Raw genomic sequence first — 18,161 nt, 5'->3', positions numbered from 1 at the left:
TACATGCTCTTAAAACGAAAGTATTACCATTAAATTTTTACTAAAAAAATGAAAGTATTACCATTAAATTTTTACTAAAAACAATGAAGAACACTGAACGCCCCGTGTAAATGACTCTAAAGAGATAAAAGAGTCAAACTTAAAACTACATGCTTCTTGAGGCGAAGGTTCCGACTAAAAACAAAAGGTTTTTCCCGCAGCCAAACAAGCTACAAAAAGACCCAAAGATGGAAAAGTTAAAACCCCCCATAATCACAATACAACAAAAAGAAAAATATAATTACAAATGCCATAAATTCATAATCATCATTAGAGAGAAGAAACAAAAGTTAATCTTGTTTACAAAGTTACAAACAGAAAGACCCACTCACTAATTACATCATAGCTATCACCACCCCCCCTCCCCCACTTAAATAAAGCAACTAAAAGAAGGGGAAAAGGTAAAGATAGAGACTTTAACACATAATTAAAGACTTACTTTCAATTAATACATGATTAATTCATTAATATTCTTATCACAAGCTAGTTAAACTACCCTAGTACTCACACCATCCTTGTGACCCAGATCCGTACCGGGTGCCCCGACCGTGTAATCGGTTTCACGATACCCGGGACCAAACTTGGTGCTGAAGTTTCCTGCATGGACCAATAGCAGGTAGAGAAGTTGGGTGAAAGTGAGTATTATTATGAAGGCCTCCAAAACCTTCAATCTCCATCCCCTGTACCTTCCTGTGTCGATCTCTTTACATGCAAACCTGCAATTTCATATAAATATTTTCATTTATTATTTCAATCAAGCCCCTCCCTAAAAAACAATTACATTTAAGATGCCCATGCAATAATAACTATTTAAGTACCCAAATGCAAGGGCAGTGATGGCCCAAGCTATGAGAGCTGAAGAAGCTGCCGATGCAAGGCTCTCATTCCTCCATAACCTTATATGGCCGCCGCCGGCAAACTTCGATGCCACACCAATGATGCTGGTGAGAATCGCGAATATAAGGAAGAACATAATAGCAGCATTGCCTCCAAACCCTAACATGTATACCATCATAGACATTCACAGAAATGGATACATTAGAACTTTAAAGATTAGGTTGATGGAGAAAAGATGGTTAGACCGGAAACAGTAAGAGCACCGGTTTGTTGGGTCGACCATTTGAGCAATCTTGGCTCGGCCTGGTGATGGGTCCAATTCTATCTGGAGTATCGTGGTACCGCTTACACATGACCAGATCTGTTTGAGACGGAAAATACCACTTATACAAGATCGGGTCAATCTGCGACGAAAACTCTCGTACGATGGCCCCAAGAAGTTAGATGCAGCGACGACGGTAATCAAATCACGGGACCTCGCTTCCTGGTATCTGAGACAAAAACTCTTGTATGGTGGCCCCAAGAAGTTAGGTGCAATGGCGAAGGTAATCAAATCACAGGACCTCGTTTCCTGAGACGGAGTACCGTGTCCCCTCCAAATCAAGTATGCTAACCCCTTGAGTAACCTCTTGCATGATCACCACGTGTACTTACTGATTAAGAATGTTGCTCTTAGAGGGGGTTAGGGTTAGGGTTAGGGTTAGGGTTACTTACCAGGATGGTTAGTTTGGCCATTGATGAACCTGTCGAGACACCAACTAGCAAAGCCCACGACTATGATATACATTATTAGGTTGAGAAACAGCAATGGAGCTGCCATGTTTCTTCCTATTGATTGAGCCATCACTGAAACCCTAATTGGTGGTCCTCTTCCTACCTTAGAAACGCAGAAAGCTAGCTAGAACCAGAGAATATATATATATATATATATATATATATAAAAGAAAACCAGAGAAGTTTGACTTATACTTGGGGGTTATAGAGGAACAGAGAACAAAAAAAGACCATACGTGTCTTACATGTGGAGCGTTGTTAATAAAGTAACGTCATCTCCTTACAGGTTGGTGGACACGTGCTCAAATGGGTATTCCTCGGGAGGAGAGTTCTGAAGCATCTTTAATCTCTTGTAGTGATCTTTAATTCTTGAGGGGAACTGGGAAGGGCCCACCATATCATCAGGATCTTTTCTTAGGACATCAATGGCTGTCGCAGTAGTACCATTCTTTGATGAGATCGTAATGGATCAGAATATTATCATCAACTATTATCCGTTGTGACTTGTGAACATAAGTGGTTTAGGTCCTTCTAGAATGTGCCACTGGATTTTTAAAATAGCATATTTGATTTTTTTTTTTTTTTTACTCTTAGAGGAAAATAAAGAAATACTAACGGAATAAGAAGAAATTAGAAATACTAGTATCTATTGATCGTTAGATTAGATAAATTAAATCTATGCCATTGATTAAATATAGTGTATATCTACTCTATCAATGCTGCTTTCTTATAATTCTTTTCTTTCCCCTTCTTCTTCCTCTTCGCCCGCCGTGGAAGGCCTAGTGGAAGAAGTTTAGGGAGACGAGGCACCTGATTCTCAGAGGGGTGAGGGAGAGGAAAGGAGAGAAGTGGGTTTGCGAGGTTAGGGAACCAAACGATAAGTCTTGGATATGGCTGGGCACCTTCCCTTCTCCGGAAATGGCAACCAAGGCCTACGACATCGCCGCACTCGCCCTCAGGGGAAATTCGACACTTCAATTTTATCGATCCCGCAATTTAACCAACTCCACATGGATTCTCCTGTGAACCAAGTAAAGGCCGGAAGAATAGGGTTAATTAGAATTTAATAAGAGGAAGAAGACGAAAAGGAAGAAGATGGAGAGGAAGAAGAAGACAAACAAAAGGGAATGAATTAACACACTGATCTGATACAAAGGGGATTACGAAAATCTATTAATAAAACCTTGAAAGGCTATTAACCTTTGAGTGGAGACTGGGGAGAGAAAAATTTACAGAAAATCCCCCAAAAAACAATAGTTGATCAAGCCCATATTGCCAACACAGACATACAATCTGCCCCCACAAGAAGGGAAACACTTGCTCCAGCCTGAAGCTTAACATTGGTTTTTCATTTTGGAGTTCACAAAATCAGCTGCAAGTAGATCCACAAGGGACATGTAAATCAAGATACCAGCTGCTGCAGAATCCAGAACCCCTTCAACTATGAGAGCTGTTGGGCTACTGTCACTGTAAATGTTCATTATTCCGATACCGATAATGACCCCAATTGGAGTTGTAAGGGAGAAGAACAGTCCCATCAATGCTATACTTCTGGTTTTCAATCTTGCCTATTTAAACAAGAATCAATGACACTAGAGACATCCGAAACCCTGAAACCCAATGAACGCTGGTTTCCAGAGTGGCTGAAGCAGCGTTCCGGCAATGTTCCGGAGTGGCTGAAGCAGCGTTCCGACAACGTTCCGGCGTGGTTGAAGCTACGTTCCAGCAACGTTCCGGCGTGGCTTGAATAATTAGACCGAGGGTGGAGATAGAATTAGGGGAGAGATAAAGTGTAGCAACGATGGATTGAAGAGTTAGACCTCTTCTCTCAATCCAATGGTTATATTTAAGATGATAAAATCCTAGGGCTAATAACCCGTTAGTATTCCTAATTCTATTATAAACCGCTAGCATACTTGAACCTCTCCCCTATTATTATTAATTAAAAAAAAAATTTGGGTACACTTTGGACCACTCACACAGGGTGTTTAGTGTTCTTCACTACTTTCGGTGAAAGTTGAATAGTTCTCATTCAACCCTAGTATGACCCGATTCATGCGATTGTAGTTTTCAATATGGGCCCGCAGAACTAGTCATGCTGAAGACTTGGAAACCAGTAGTGACAAAAATTTTTTTTACTTTTTTTTTTTCTTTGCATGGGAAGAAGATAATCTGATATGGATATGAACTCAACCTTATAAATTGACTTATAAGATAAGGAAATTTAATATCATATCAACTCATATCAATTTCTTTTAAAAATTGATGTACTCAACTTGACTTTGTTATCAGTTATCTTTGATGGATATTTTAAGTTGGAACTGATGAAAATTTATAGGAATTTTTTTTTCTTAAATTTTAATATTTGTTTTACATGTTAGGATAATCAAATTAATAAATAAAAAAACTTACACTGAGTTTGGAATCGTTCTTTTGGAACGTTTCTAGAGTTTTTTTGTTCTAATAGAACGAAAAAATGGAATCTAGTGTTTGATACGTTTGTGGTGAGAAATGTTTTTTTTAGAACAAAAAGTGAAAAAAAATACTGTAGAAACAGGAAACAACGGAAAAACAAATCCTCGTTTTGTCATTCCAGTTTCGTTCCACCTTAGAAAAAAAAGAACTTTTTTTGGCAAATCGTTCCCGATAGTCTTTCACCTCTCTCTCAACACCACTCTACTATTGCGCAAAGAGGAGAGAAGACACTATACCGCTAAAGCCCCTAGTTCTCTTCACAACAGGTGACGCCGAGGCCCTGAAGCCTCATCTTTTCCTTCTACCCGCTTCTCTATTCTTCAACCTCATCTCACCTTTGATTTTTTTTTTGCTATAAGCAAAAAAAGTTGATTTCTCGCAGAGAGGAGAGACGACGCTGCCGCCCCTATTCTTCTTCGTTCATCAGATTTATGTTCATCGACTTTAGGTTTGAAGTATGATTGAGATTTGGACCTTAAAATTCTGGAAGAATTTCAAATTGGGGGTGATAGGATGCCATTTCGACCTAATTTACTACGGTTAGGGTTTGTTCTGAGGTTGTTCACAGAAAATGTCTAAGCTTCTCTTCTCCCTTTTCTCTCTCTGCTCTCTTGTTGTGCGCAAAAGTGGAAGATATTAACTTGCGCACACTTCCCCTTCTCGTCTCTTCCTCTCTTTTCTCTCTATTTCTTCAGGGACCATTAAGAGACGGTGCGTGTGGGCTGTGAAAGTACACAACCGTGTAGTATTGAGCCTCTGTTGGGTTGATTTTCTTCTTTATAATTCCAATATCAAGAATTTGCTCGTCCATATATTTTTTCTATAAATTTTTTGAGGTTTGATTTGTAGAATACTCAAGTGTCCTGAATTTAGATCTGAAATCAGCTATACCATTTTTTTACTTATCAGTTTCTACCTATTACATGTGTTAATGACTTTGGGCTATTTCAGCCGGAGAGAGTCATTTTCTTTGCTCCCTTTGTAAGTGCATATATGTTGTAATTCCTCTAGTACAGTTGAAAGGACATACTTTCTAAACTGATGCATCTTGATGACCATACTATCATATATAACATTTCATGGATTGATTGGGCTTATTCAAGTGAAAAATGTACTGGATTTGATATAATCTTATCCTACAGTGGATCAAGCAATCCAATACTGATCAAATAAATCCTTCTCCCTTCCTTTTCCATTAATTTTAGCTTGGATTCAGATTTGATATCGATTCCCCATGTGCCTGAATCTTTTTATCTTTCTTTCCTTTTCTTTTACTAAAACTATCGGCAGCAGATAGCCTCTGTGTTCACATCATTTTTACCGCTGAAATTGTTACTGATTGGGTTACCATGATGATAGAGTGTTATTGGAAATTTCTGTTGATCAATTTGTTGTATAAGCCCCATCTCTGATGAGTCTTTCTTCATCCCTGGAAAATATCATGTGATAATGGAAGGAAGATTAGGATACAAGGAGATTGAAAGACCCATTTAATTGTATGTTTCTAAGAATAGGGGTTTCTAAAACAAGTTTTACCAAACGCCACAACCACAGTTTTTCCATTATGAAACTGTTCCAGAAACAGATTCACCAAACACCATTTTTTCATTTAAAAACGGCGTTTTGACACAGAAACTGAAATTTTTGTTTCTGACACGAAATGTCGTTTCTGAAACAGAAACGATGCCAAACGGAGCCTTAGATTATTTATAAATTCAAAAATACAAATTCTTCTAGAAAATGTAACAATATCAATCCAACAAGCAAATGGAAAAATGGTTACCACAAACAACTTTTACATAGGAGTCAATAGTTAATTTCTTCCCCCATCGTCTAGGGTTAAAAAACCTGATTAATCATAATCTCAAGAACACAAAGAAGAGAAAGAGAGAGAGACTTGGGCTCCTTGTTCTCACTCCTGCTGATCCTTTTCTCCAAATTTAAAAGCTGGTTGGACCGGAATGACTACTGGGCCTATTGCACACCTGAAAATTTCTAGACCCACTCCTTTATTTATTATTATTTTCTTTTATATGGAGCCAAATTGCCCGAGAATTAAGGATGCAACTCATAGGCTGGCTGGGTTGAGTAGGGTAAGGTAGGTAGCAACACAAGTTCATATCCTCTGCAATGAGTGGTGAGGTGTAGTGAGCATTGGACGGCTGAGAGCAATTGAACACATGCTCCAAGAGACTCTTATTCATCCGATACTCACTACACCAGTGCAGCGGTTGCAGACAATTTTCACACTAGCAACACTAGCCGACTGCAGTGCAGCCTAAGGTTGTGAAACCAACTATCCCTAACCGACACGCCACCCTAACTGTGGGTAGAGGTTGCCGGCTCTAGGCCAGCCAAAAAGGGCACAACTCGGCCCAAGTGACCCAATTTTGTCAAAGTATATAATATGGAGTCATTGGACCAATCAATTTACAATGGACTATTAATCAGGAAATGGCGCACAATTATTAGAAAAAAAAGCTAATTGTTCCAAGTGAGAGAAGATTTATTTCACTATCAATGAGAATAGGGTTACAGATAATGAACTTGCTATAATTCACGGCAACATTATATGAGTATACTTTACCCACTTTACCCAAATACTCAATACAACTCGAGGCCTTGGGCCCAACGTCCTCTTAACAATCTTTTAGAATCAATCACAAATCCATTTGACTGAATACAAGACATTGACCTCCAACACAGGATTCTCTCTAGGCTAGCCCTAACCTAGGAAGCCTTTACACTTTAAATTTTCCATGTTCTCTAACTCGCCTAAGAGCCCTTTTTTCTGCCTTATATATGAAGCAAAGGATCGATATCCAAGTCTAAAGGATAGGAATCTTTTGTATTTTTCCATTCTTTTCATCTATGTTCGGTAGATAAAAGCTTAAACAGCTGATCCAAAGAAAAAAAGAAAGTCATCAATGGAGGCTAAAGCACTACGGGATGGAATTCTGCTTGCTCAAGCCTTAGGCCTACCCACTCTGGTCGTTTAAAGTGATTGTCACTCTATAATTAGGAATTTGCTCTGTAATTTCTCATCCCTTGATTGGGTTACTAGGACTGTTGTTGAGGATATTCTGGCCCGTTTGATAATGTTTCAAGAAACACAGAAACAGAACAAAAAGTTAAAACTGTTTCATTTCACTTGTTTTCAGAAATAGAAATAGAAATTTCTACCTATTTATGGTTTAAGAAACGACCCAGGAGAAACAAGTTCTACTTGTTTCACCGGTTTTTGAAAAAACTCGTGGCTATTCTTTGGCTGGTTACTATCGACTTCTAGAAACATGACTTATCAAACACCTTCAATTCTGCTTCTATTTTTAGAAACGGAAATTTATGTTTCTGCCGTTTCTTGAAACAAAAACTGCAAAAACGTTATCAAATGGACCCTTTATCTTTACTTTTTTCTATTAGTTTCTTCTCTCTTTGGGATCTGTTGGGTCTAGTGTTACAAATTACAACCACCTTATTGTAAAGCCTATTGGGAAGAAACTCTTCTCTTGATTTTCTTTAAATTTTGGTTTCACATTCAGAAAAACTAACGGGAAACGGCAAAACAAAAGGGTGCACATGTTTGATTTTTCTGTTTCTTGAAACGTTTCAACAGTGTACTCGGGTTCAAGACATGAGCGAAGGCATGACTATGCAGTTTACAAGTGAAGGCACGACATTAGAGTTGCAGGTATGCCTCGTGGAGCTGAACTTCAAAATGTTGAAAGTAGTCTGAAACTGTGAGCTACGCACAACCAGGTTGGAGTCGTCTCTTTTGGATAGTGAGAAGCTTCAATAATGGATTGGGGTTGTGGTAGATGGAGTGAAGTGTCGGGTTTTTCACAATTTGGTCTCTCCCACTTATTTCTAGAAACATATAAGTCACTTGTTTCTCCATTCCTGTTTCTAGACACAGAAATAAGCATAAATTTCTATTTATATTTCAAAAAATGAATGAAACGACACATAAAAATCAAACGGTTTTTGGGGTGTTTTTTCGTTTTTAAACACATAAAATGGAAAAACACGTTTACGGGGAACAAAATTAAACGGACCCTTCGTAGTTCATACATTAAAGAACAAAATAATAATGACCCTAGATGGATAAATGAACCCTATTTCTCCACTGGTGGAGGAAAACTTTCTCCTAATTTTTATGATGAAATTTTAGGAGGTAAACGTGTCAAGACTCACACTCCCAATTCCACGGCACATAAGGCGTTCTTCTGTTAGAACATTCTTTTTTTTTTTTTTTGGTAAATTCTGTTAGAACATTCACCTCCAACACCCTGTGGACCATAATTCAACGACCTTTCCATGGAAATTAGATCCAACCCATCTGCAAATTATTTTGTTTCTTGAAGAAAAAAAATTCTTAATTAGTTCATAGTCCCATTTGATCAATTTGAATGTTTTAGTTTCCATTTTCACCTAACAGTTACATACATTATGGGCAGCTTCCATCTCTTGGCAATCCTCCATGATCATCACCATCATCATAATCCATTTAAGCTTCTTCAACTTCTTCCTATTCTATGTATAATCTCAAGCATCCCCTTCTCTGCATCAGAGATCCAAAACACTCAAATTGTAGAAGACTCAAGATCCATGATCTTATTCGAGCGATTCGGGTTTGTTCGATTTGGTCATGTCTCCATTTCAATCAAAGATGTTTCATGGAGATCAAAGCATCCAAATGCAGAACTAGACCCATCTTTAATGGGATTCTTTCTCTTAAGAGAATCAGCCTATGGAAAGATCTTTAATGAATCTGAATATACAGACCATTTCTGTATTCTATCAAGCCATTATGTGAAACTACTCTTCAAATTTGATCAACTCAATCTCAATTCTACCTACAATGGTACAATCATTGTTGATTATCCAGATGAATATGATCTAGTTTTCGGAAATTGTTTACCCGAATTCGAAGTTTCCATGGATGTTCATACAGAGATGTACAATATGAAGAATGGAAAAAAAGATTTCCTTTCTTCAGGACTAACCCAATTGCCCACTCTTTATTTTATCTTCTTTATTATATACTCTGTTTTGTTCTTGATTTGGGTTTATATCTGTGTCAATCAAAGGCCTACTGTAGATAAGATTCATCTAATCATAGGAGCTTTGTTCATTGTGAAGGCTTTAAAGATGATCTGTGCTTCTGAGGACTTCTCATTTGTTAAAAGAACAGGCACTCCTCATGGTTGGGATGTACTCTTCTATATCTTTAGCTTTCTTAAAGGTATAATGTTGTTCACTGTGATTATCCTAATTGGTACTGGATGGTCTTTCTTGAAACCTTACCTGCAAGAAAGAGAAAAGAAGGTTTTGATGATTGTGATACCATTACAAGTTCTTGAGAACATAGCTTCAGTTGTAATCGGCGAATCGGGTCCGGCATTAAAGGACTGGATGACATGGAACCAATTGTTCTTGTTGATGGATATTATTTGTTGTTGTTTGGTATTCTTTCCTATCATCTGGTCGATTCGCAGCCTCCGGGAGGCGTCGAAGACCGACGGAAAGGCGGCGAGGAATCTGGCTAAGCTCTCATTGTTCAAGCAGTTCTACATTGTTGTTGTTGGGTATTTGTATTTTACAAGGGTTGTGGTATCTGCTATAGGAGCTATTATTGATTATAAGTTCAAATGGTTTATAGTGGCAGTTGGAGAGGGTGCAAGCTTGGCTTTCTATTTATTTATCTTCTTTAACTTTCAGCCCAAAGAGAAGAATCCATATTTTGTGATTGATGATGAGGAAGAAGCTTCTGCAGCAAAAGAATTGGAAGAAGATGACTCCTTTGAACTATGATCAATTTCAACTTACAAATTAATTGATTGAGGTAATAACTTTCATTTTCAAGAACTAAATTTTGTACAGTACTTATGATCAAATGCAATCACCAATTGATCAGCTTCAAAGTCAGAAATGATAAAAGGAATTGTTTGTAGAAATATATATCCAGAATCAAGATGTTGTAATTTTCTTTTTCTTTTTTTGGCATTTTTTTCCTTTTCAGTGTAATCAACAAATGTAATACACCATGCAGTGATTAATTGAGATTATGAATTCCTTTCTTATGAAAAGAGAGAGAACAAAGCAGTATACAAGCAGGAATCCAAAGTGAGGAAACATTGAATTGATATAAGAGAATCCTGTCTATGAAGGGGCTCAGATGCAAGAAATATGGAACATAGGATATAAGGCTGTGTTTGGTATTGTTTTTGTTCAAGAAACGATGTTTCGTGTCAAAACGGAAATTTCAGTTTTTGTGTCAAAATGCCTTTTTTTTTTTCCTGACGAAATTGAAAGACATAACTATCTTTTGTCGTTCCGTCAATTCTCGTTTCTACAGTTATTTTTTCCCCACCTTTTGTTAAAACAAAAAAAAAAAAAAAAAAACGAAATGCACCATAAATGCATCAAACACTTTATTCTGTTTTTTCATTCCCATAGAACGAAAGTACTCTAGGAATGTTTTTCTAGAACATTACCAAACACAGCTTAAGTGTGAAAAGGCCAAAGCATGAGGGTGCATCTATAAAAACAGAAAAAAATAAAATTTAGTAGTAGTTTTTCTCACACAGTGAATGGAGAATCCCTTGCCCATGGGTTAGTGTGTCTTGGGACGTATTAGAATAATAGGAAGGGTATTATCGATTTTGTAGGAGGCAAAGTAATAATGATCATAGAATCCTAAATAGATGGGTGAACCTACTCCACAGGTGGCCACATTTCAAGGAATCAGATCGGTATCGAGAGAAACTCTCCAATTTTTACGAGGATTCAGTTTCAGGAGGGAAAGTGACGCCATGTCAAAACTGTGGTTATTTACTTAGAATGAATCCTCTGGTACGTATGTTCACCTGAACATACATGAGAGGATCCAACACATGTCCCACCTTTTGCCATGTATATCTTCTTCACCATTTAAATGATAAAAAATGGGACAAGTGTTGGATCTTCACATGTCTGTCCAAATGATCCAATCTCGGATCCTTACACTCCCAATACCATGGCACACAAGACTTCAACACTCAGTGGACCAAATATAGCGATTTCCATGAAAATTAGACCCAACCCATCTGCACTTTCTGGATCAGCTCATGCATGCATGGTCACATTTGATCAGTTCGAAAGTTTTTGTTTCCATTTTCACCTGCAATTTAACAGTTCAATCATGGCGGCTTCCATCTCTTGGAAATCCTCCATGATCATCTTCCATTGCTTCACCAACTTCTTCCTTTTCTATGTATAATCTCTAGCATCCCTTTCTCTGCATCAGAGATCCAAAAACACTAGAATTGTGGAAGACTCAAGACCCATTATCCTAGTTGAGCGATTTGATTATGTCTCCATTTTCAAAATAATTATCTCAAAGTACTCTTTTATCCTAACTTTGAACCCTGGGATATGCACACCATTGAATGGGATTTGTGTGGTAGACTTGTGTTTCAACCAGAAGACACATGATTCATTAATCAACTCCCTATGATGATCAAAACCATGATATATTATACAATAAAAATTTGGGTTTTTGCCCTGGTTTAGTTTTTGACATCTATTCTTCCTTTGGTTGGCGAGAAAGAGAAAGGTTTTATCAACCTTATCAAATCTGGATTCTCACAACAACCAATCAAGATTCATATATTGGACCACCCAATATTGACGAAGATGTTGCCTTAAAAATAATCCAAGACAGGCACAGTACACAAGTTTGGACTACTGCTTTATTACAATTACGGAGAAAAACTCGAAAAATACTCCTTCATTATATAACCAAAGTAACTGATGGAAGAAGGTTATCCAAATGTAGAACTAGACCCATCTTTAATGGGTTTCTTTCCTTTTATGAGAATCATCCTTTAGGAAGATCTTGAATGAATCCAATATCCACTTATACCCATGGGGTTGGAAAAAGCTATGAAACTTGAAGACTATCTTGGTTTGGTTCTACACACTAATCTCAAAATTAAGAGGTTATGAGTTCAACTCTCCAGAGATCAAAATAAAAAATAAATAAATTAGGAGAGCGTAGATATTAATGAAGCCCAACTAAATTTATCCCATTCTGGACCCAACTACATCATGGGTTACAGCCCATTAATACTTTTACAGCCCAACATAAGTAATAAAGTATCACCAAATTGTGTTCATTATTTGTACTCGCTCCGGCTGCCAATAAAGGTTGTGGCGAGAAGATTTCCTTCACCGCGAGGTGAGTTTTAGAACATTCCCAAAATACCCCTGTGATACTCCCCACTTGCATCGAAGATCCCCTCAATGAATGTATTCCCATTCACCGTGGCCTTAGGAAAGTCGGTTCAAGGTTGTGAGTCTCCTTTTGCTCCCGGGTTCCACTTGGCTGGCCTTGCCTAGGTTTGGGCTAAATTTTGTATCTTAATCTTAGTTTGGGTCAATCAGTCGGTCTCACAGTCAGGCAAGCTTATACAATTATGCTCATGAGCAAAATAGATGCTTAAGCCTATCTTCACACACCTCCATTACTCTTTTGAAGGCATCCACCCCAGATTAACTACCCACCTCACAATTTTGAATGATCGGTAAGGTAGTTAGGCATCTTTAGACGAAAGAGTAGTCTTTCAGGATTGATCCTTATGTGTCACCACCTCCCACCTATCCTGCACATTGGATCAAGGTTGTCACTGCTAAACCATAGGCAAGGTGCATGAGGTCTAGCCGTTGGTACTCTGTATCTTCATGGAGAATTCTATTTCACTGGGTCCATGTTGGAAACAGTAGGACAGTCATTACACCATTTATCTAGATCGTTACTTATGTGACAAGGAATTTCGTTACCTTAGGACACTTATAATTACTGCCGCGATTTACCAGGGTTCCATTCAAAGCTTAGCCAACTGAAACCACCTTGTCAATGTAAAACCCAAAGTAATTCTCTAGCATGAGTTGAAAAACACAAATTTCCATGTGTATCCTGATGGGCTGAGAAAAACAAGCAAAGAGATTTCAGCTCACATGAAAACTCAGTTTTAGAGGTCAAGTCCTAGTATAAAGTGGGTTCCCTGCCGTGGATTCATTCTATCTAAATGATGGGCCTGTGAGGTATCTGGCCCAATCCATGAGGCCTCCCGCAAGCCTAATATGGAGTTCTTGGACACACCTTAATCAGGCCGCACCCAGTCATGGCACCTCTGGTTAGGGGTGTCAATCGGTCGGGCCGGGTCGGTCTCGGTTAGGCTTTATTGGACTTGGTCAATTTCTAGGGCTGCACCGGGAATGCCCGTTTAGCTAAACGGGCTTAGCTAGAGCGGACATGGTACGGTTAATAATCGGGCCTGTCGGTCTCAAGCTTTAATCGGGCTACCATAAATGGGCCTTAATCGGGCCTTAACCAGGCTATAGACCTATTTAATTATAAACGGACTTTAAACAGGTCCTCTTTTAAATTGGCATCTTAAATGTACGCGAAGAGGAATACCAATAAAATGAGGCAAAGATGGACATAACAAAGAAAAAGATTCCATAGTTAAAATGGATTAAGCCAAAGATGGGCAAAGTAAATAAATTACTAAGGTACTCGATTTTTAACCCACGAAACCCAAATCAATTAAACCATCTACATAACCCAAGTTTAGGAAGTTCAAATCAATTAAATTGTGCATAAAAAATATGCATGTTCATACAACAATTACCACCATGTCAATTGTATATATCACATAGCCTTAACACTAAAAACAAATGGTATTAAAAAAAAATTAAAAAAATACAAGTAGTATTAATGGGGTCGGGCTAGGTCGGAGTCAGTTCAAATCAGGCTTGTAAATGTGTCGGGCCGGTCAGGTGCCCGTCGGGCTAGGTGATTGCACCGTGTACTACCTGTTTATAAATCGGGCTTGTAAATGTGTCGGGCCGGTCAGGTGCTTGTCAGGCTAAGTGATTGCACCGTGTACTACCTATTTATAAATGTGTCGGGCTCAAGCCCGATACGTTTATTAATTGGGCTGGTCTAAGTCGGGCTATAAACGTGTCAGACTTGATCGGGCCTACCAGTGCGGGCTTGGAATTGACACCCCTACCTCTGGTGGCCTAATAATTAACAATTATACGATAATGTAAGAGGATTAGTAAGTCTTTTTTTTTTTTTTTTTGCCAACGATGGGTACCCAGGCCTTTGGCCTGATCAGTCCCGTGGACTCATACTGACCCCACAACCGCATGGATCGGGTCATACCGAGGTTGAATGAGAGCTATTCAACTTTCACTGAAAGTAGTGAAGAGCACTAAACACTGTCATGTGAGTCAATTGCAAAAAATAATAATAATAATAATAATAATAATAATAATAATAATAATAATAATAATAATAATAATAATAATAATTATAGTTTACCAAATTACATAGAAGGGTATTATTTGACCTCGAATGGATAATTAAGCCATTCCATTGAGATATGAAGGGTATCATTTATTACCAAATTACATAGAAGGGTATCATTTATTCATGTCATGTATAGCCACCTTTCTTTTCGCATATATTTCCTACTCTATAGTTGATTAAATTAAGAGACATTACCAGTTTTTACAACCAAAGATATTTACTTTTAATTTTTTTTTTGGGGACTCTTCTAAATTAAGATCTAGACCAGAACTAGAATTATCTCAGATTATTCCAAATCATTTTCAGCTTTTTAATGAAATAGAACACCTTGCTGGTAGACCGTCATCGCGAATATATGAGAGAATTGTACCAATATGATACTTAAATTGGAATATAATTCTATTTTAAGAACAAATAACATAGAAGAATACATATCATATGACTTGAAGATTAAGGATAAGGACCATAAGATATTGTACCATTTAACCCAGATGCTGGATCATCTTATTCTTAATTTCGCAATCTCTTGGATTACTCCAGAAAGTTAAAACCATTAAAATGATTCTGATAAAGCCAGTCACCCATTGATACCAAAGACATGTGAGACATTAAAAGACAGGGTTATCAAATTGAACCATATATTCTTTAAATGGACAAGCTAAAAATGAATAATGGATAGTGTAGAATATGTGCCTTTGAAAGCCATACAAGCCTTAGCCAAAAGAATCTAGAACACAATACTAGAGAAGAAAATTAAATTCCAAACAAAATCCTCTAAGAGAAAAGAGAGGTTTAATCTGTTAGAATATCTCAGACATATGTAAGGATATATATTCTCTCTTTATTGCATATATCTTTAAAATCTTAGGCCCATTTTGGATAGGGAACCCATCAGCAATTGGGGTGTTGTGATGTAATAGATCCCATGGATCTTAGGACATCCAGAAATGGTGGTATTGTTGAACCCATAGAAATGTTTAAGATAATCCCAAAGGAATTAAGTATATATGTCCTTTAACCCAAGTAGGTAGCGTAGTTGGAAAGCAATGAACTTGGTACGAGCCATAAACTTAGGCGTCCTAAGTTCGACTCCTACTAGGCACACCTTGGGCCACTTACACGGAGTGTTTAGTGCTCTTCACTGCTTTCAGTGAAAGTTGAATGGTTCTCATTCAACCCCGGTATGACTCGATCCATGCAGTTGTGGGGTTAGTATGGACCTGCAGTTTTAGTTTCGCCTTGAATACCCATCGTTAGCAAGAAAAAAAAAAAATTACATGTCCTTTACAAGAGACATGAACAAGGACTTACTTCTATTACCAAGCAAGCTTCACTAGCTTTAGTGAACATATTCCTCCTCCCAAAAAGCATGATATTGTTTCTAAATTCCATAGGAAGCAAGTCTTTCCTTTCTTCTGTCTTCACTGTTACTTCTCTTTTCTATCAATCCACAAAGGTGCCAAGAAAAGGCATTAAAGTATAAAGTAGCTTCTCCTATATGTATTCTCTCTATTCCTTCATATTTTTACCTTTTATTTCCTTCCATAGGAATCTGAGAACATTCTTTCTTTCTTTCCAAAGGAATCTGAGTACATTTCCAAGAACATAGCCATTGATGAATATGATTTGTACCTATCACTACACCTAAAAAATTCCCAACCAAATTAAATGAAAAGCCAAAGTAGGTCGGATTGGGCTTAAGTTGAGTTAAGCGGGCCAACCCATTAACCCAAGTGTAAAAATATAGGTTTTTGATTAACCCATAGGGGTGTCAAACGGTCGGTTCGGTCTGCATTAGTTTTTGACATGCATCGTCAAAACCGAAGCCAAACTGTTATGAGAGTTTAGGTTTTCTACTTTTATTTCGGTTTTTGGTCTGGTTTTGTTCGAAATTTGTATTGGATTGACTTGACAAGTTCTTATCACCTCCTATTATAATGATTTGATTTTAATTTTCATAAGGTCAAGCTTGTGGTGCAACAGTTAAGTTACATTATTGCAACAAGTTGATCACAAGTTCTAAACTTGGAAATAGCTAGCCTTGATCTCCGATCTTCCATCTCCTGCTCAGCAAGGGGTAAGCTTGCATATATTTATCTCTTCTAGACCCTGCTATAGTGAGAGCCTTATGCACTAAGTTACGCTAGACCTCCTTGTGTCTCTCCTCTCTCCAATAAAATGACTTATCTATCCCTTATTATGTCAATCCCAAACAAATATAGGAAGCTAAAACCCAAGTTGATGTTTAAGTGGGGCTGGTATAACAGTGACCTCGGTAAAAGAAGTCTCAAGTCCCCTAACTGCCCAACCAGGATATATATGGTCCCTAAATGCTGGGCAGAAGCTTATCCAATCAAATCAGTTTTATTATCACATCATAAAGATGGAAAATGGTGGTACAACTCGAAATCCTACTCCAACCCCACCAGTGACCAGTGACCACCTACTCTTCCTTCTCTTACTCTGGCTGCCTTTGGCCTTTGTGGTCCACCTATACCTTATATATGTGGCCTCCACCCACAAAACCTACTCACTAAACCACCATTGACCACTGACCACCCACCAAGTGTGGCTGTAAGAGACCTCAAGAATGGAGATGACCATATTGGAAGAGAATATATATATATATATATATATCCCTTTATATTATAGTCCCATAATCACACACAAAGAGTATATGGGAGTATTAAGACTGGATCAGTGGTCCTTATCCCTTGTGTTCTTAGAGCTTGACATGCACCACCTTTCTTGTAGTGAACCCTCCACAGGAGAATCCTATGGTAACAAAGTAAATCAGAATAAAGCTATTCCAACCTGATGAGGGCAATAAATCCAATGGCTTACAAAGTGACAAACCCTATTAATTATTATGGATTTTAGCTTTGTAGTTTAGCTCTCATTCATCAATGCCACCAAGGACAACCAAGGTGGGTCCCCATGATACATCCAAGGCAACCCTAAGTGAGAAAAACAAAAGGCAAAAGAGATACAAAAGATGATGATGAGAAGCTGAATGAAAGAAGAAAGCGATCCCACGGTGCCTCTTTTAGGTCTCTTCTTTTGGCTTGTCTGTATACAAAGAACAGACAAAGTGTGTGTGTGTGTGTGTGTGTGAGAGAGAGAGAGAGAGAGAGAGAGAGAGAGAGAGAGAGAGGGCGTAGGGGGGGCTTTGGGTGTATTCACTTGGCCTTGCACTTTATTTAGCTTTACAAAAATCCATTAATAAGCCCATGTGGTGACGTGGGTAGTGGGATTCGCCCACACTTGGTCAAGCAGATTAGGGTTAATGCCCATGCATGTTTTGCTTCATAGGAAGAATTCTAAAGTTAAAGGTCATATAGAAGCACTGAGAAAGGACAAATGTGAAAAGCTTTAGTTCCATTGTAGTAGCAGTGGTGCATGACCCTTCAATCTTATTCCCTCTCATGGGCCCATGGCCCCCACTTTTTGGATCAGTTTTTGAGCCGTACAATAAATTATCACCTGGTATCTTTACAGTCTACTAAGGAGACAAGTCCAAGATTCCCTATCCTATCTCCTCCAAAAGACTTAAAAGATTCTTCTCTCTCCACCGTACCATAAGATCTTAGGTACCATTAAACATGGTCTGTGAGATACGTTATAAGGAAGAAAATGAAAAAAAAAAAAAAAAAAAAAAAAAAAAAAAAAAAAA

General features: G+C 38.0%; 2 protein-coding genes across 2 annotated transcripts; one reads left to right on the top strand and one right to left on the bottom strand.

Annotated features, from left to right (window-relative positions):
* Nucleotides 1–437: 437 nt before the first annotated feature.
* On the bottom strand, nt 438–1,743 carry LOC122063952 (membrane protein PM19L-like). Its single transcript, XM_042627638.1, has 3 exons — nt 1,591–1,743; nt 858–1,035; nt 438–755 (listed from the first exon to the last, which is right to left on the bottom strand). The coding sequence occupies exons 1-3, from the start codon at nt 1,718–1,720 to the stop codon at nt 527–529; spliced, it is 537 nt and encodes a 178-aa protein (XP_042483572.1). The 5' UTR covers nt 1,721–1,743; the 3' UTR covers nt 438–526.
* A 6,694-nt stretch (nt 1,744–8,437) lies between these two features.
* LOC122063948 (protein CANDIDATE G-PROTEIN COUPLED RECEPTOR 7-like) lies at nt 8,438–10,160 on the top strand. Its single transcript, XM_042627635.1, has one exon. The coding sequence runs from the start codon at nt 8,575–8,577 to the stop codon at nt 9,937–9,939; it is 1,365 nt and encodes a 454-aa protein (XP_042483569.1). The 5' UTR covers nt 8,438–8,574; the 3' UTR covers nt 9,940–10,160.
* The last annotated feature ends 8,001 nt before the right edge of the window (nt 10,161–18,161 follow it).

This window comes from Macadamia integrifolia, unplaced genomic scaffold, assembly GCF_013358625.1.
Source record: "Macadamia integrifolia cultivar HAES 741 unplaced genomic scaffold, SCU_Mint_v3 scaffold1497, whole genome shotgun sequence".
NCBI lineage: Eukaryota > Viridiplantae > Streptophyta > Magnoliopsida > Proteales > Proteaceae > Macadamia > Macadamia integrifolia.
The sequence above is the reverse complement of the archived record's forward strand: the minus strand, read 5'-3'. Positions and strand labels throughout refer to the sequence as shown.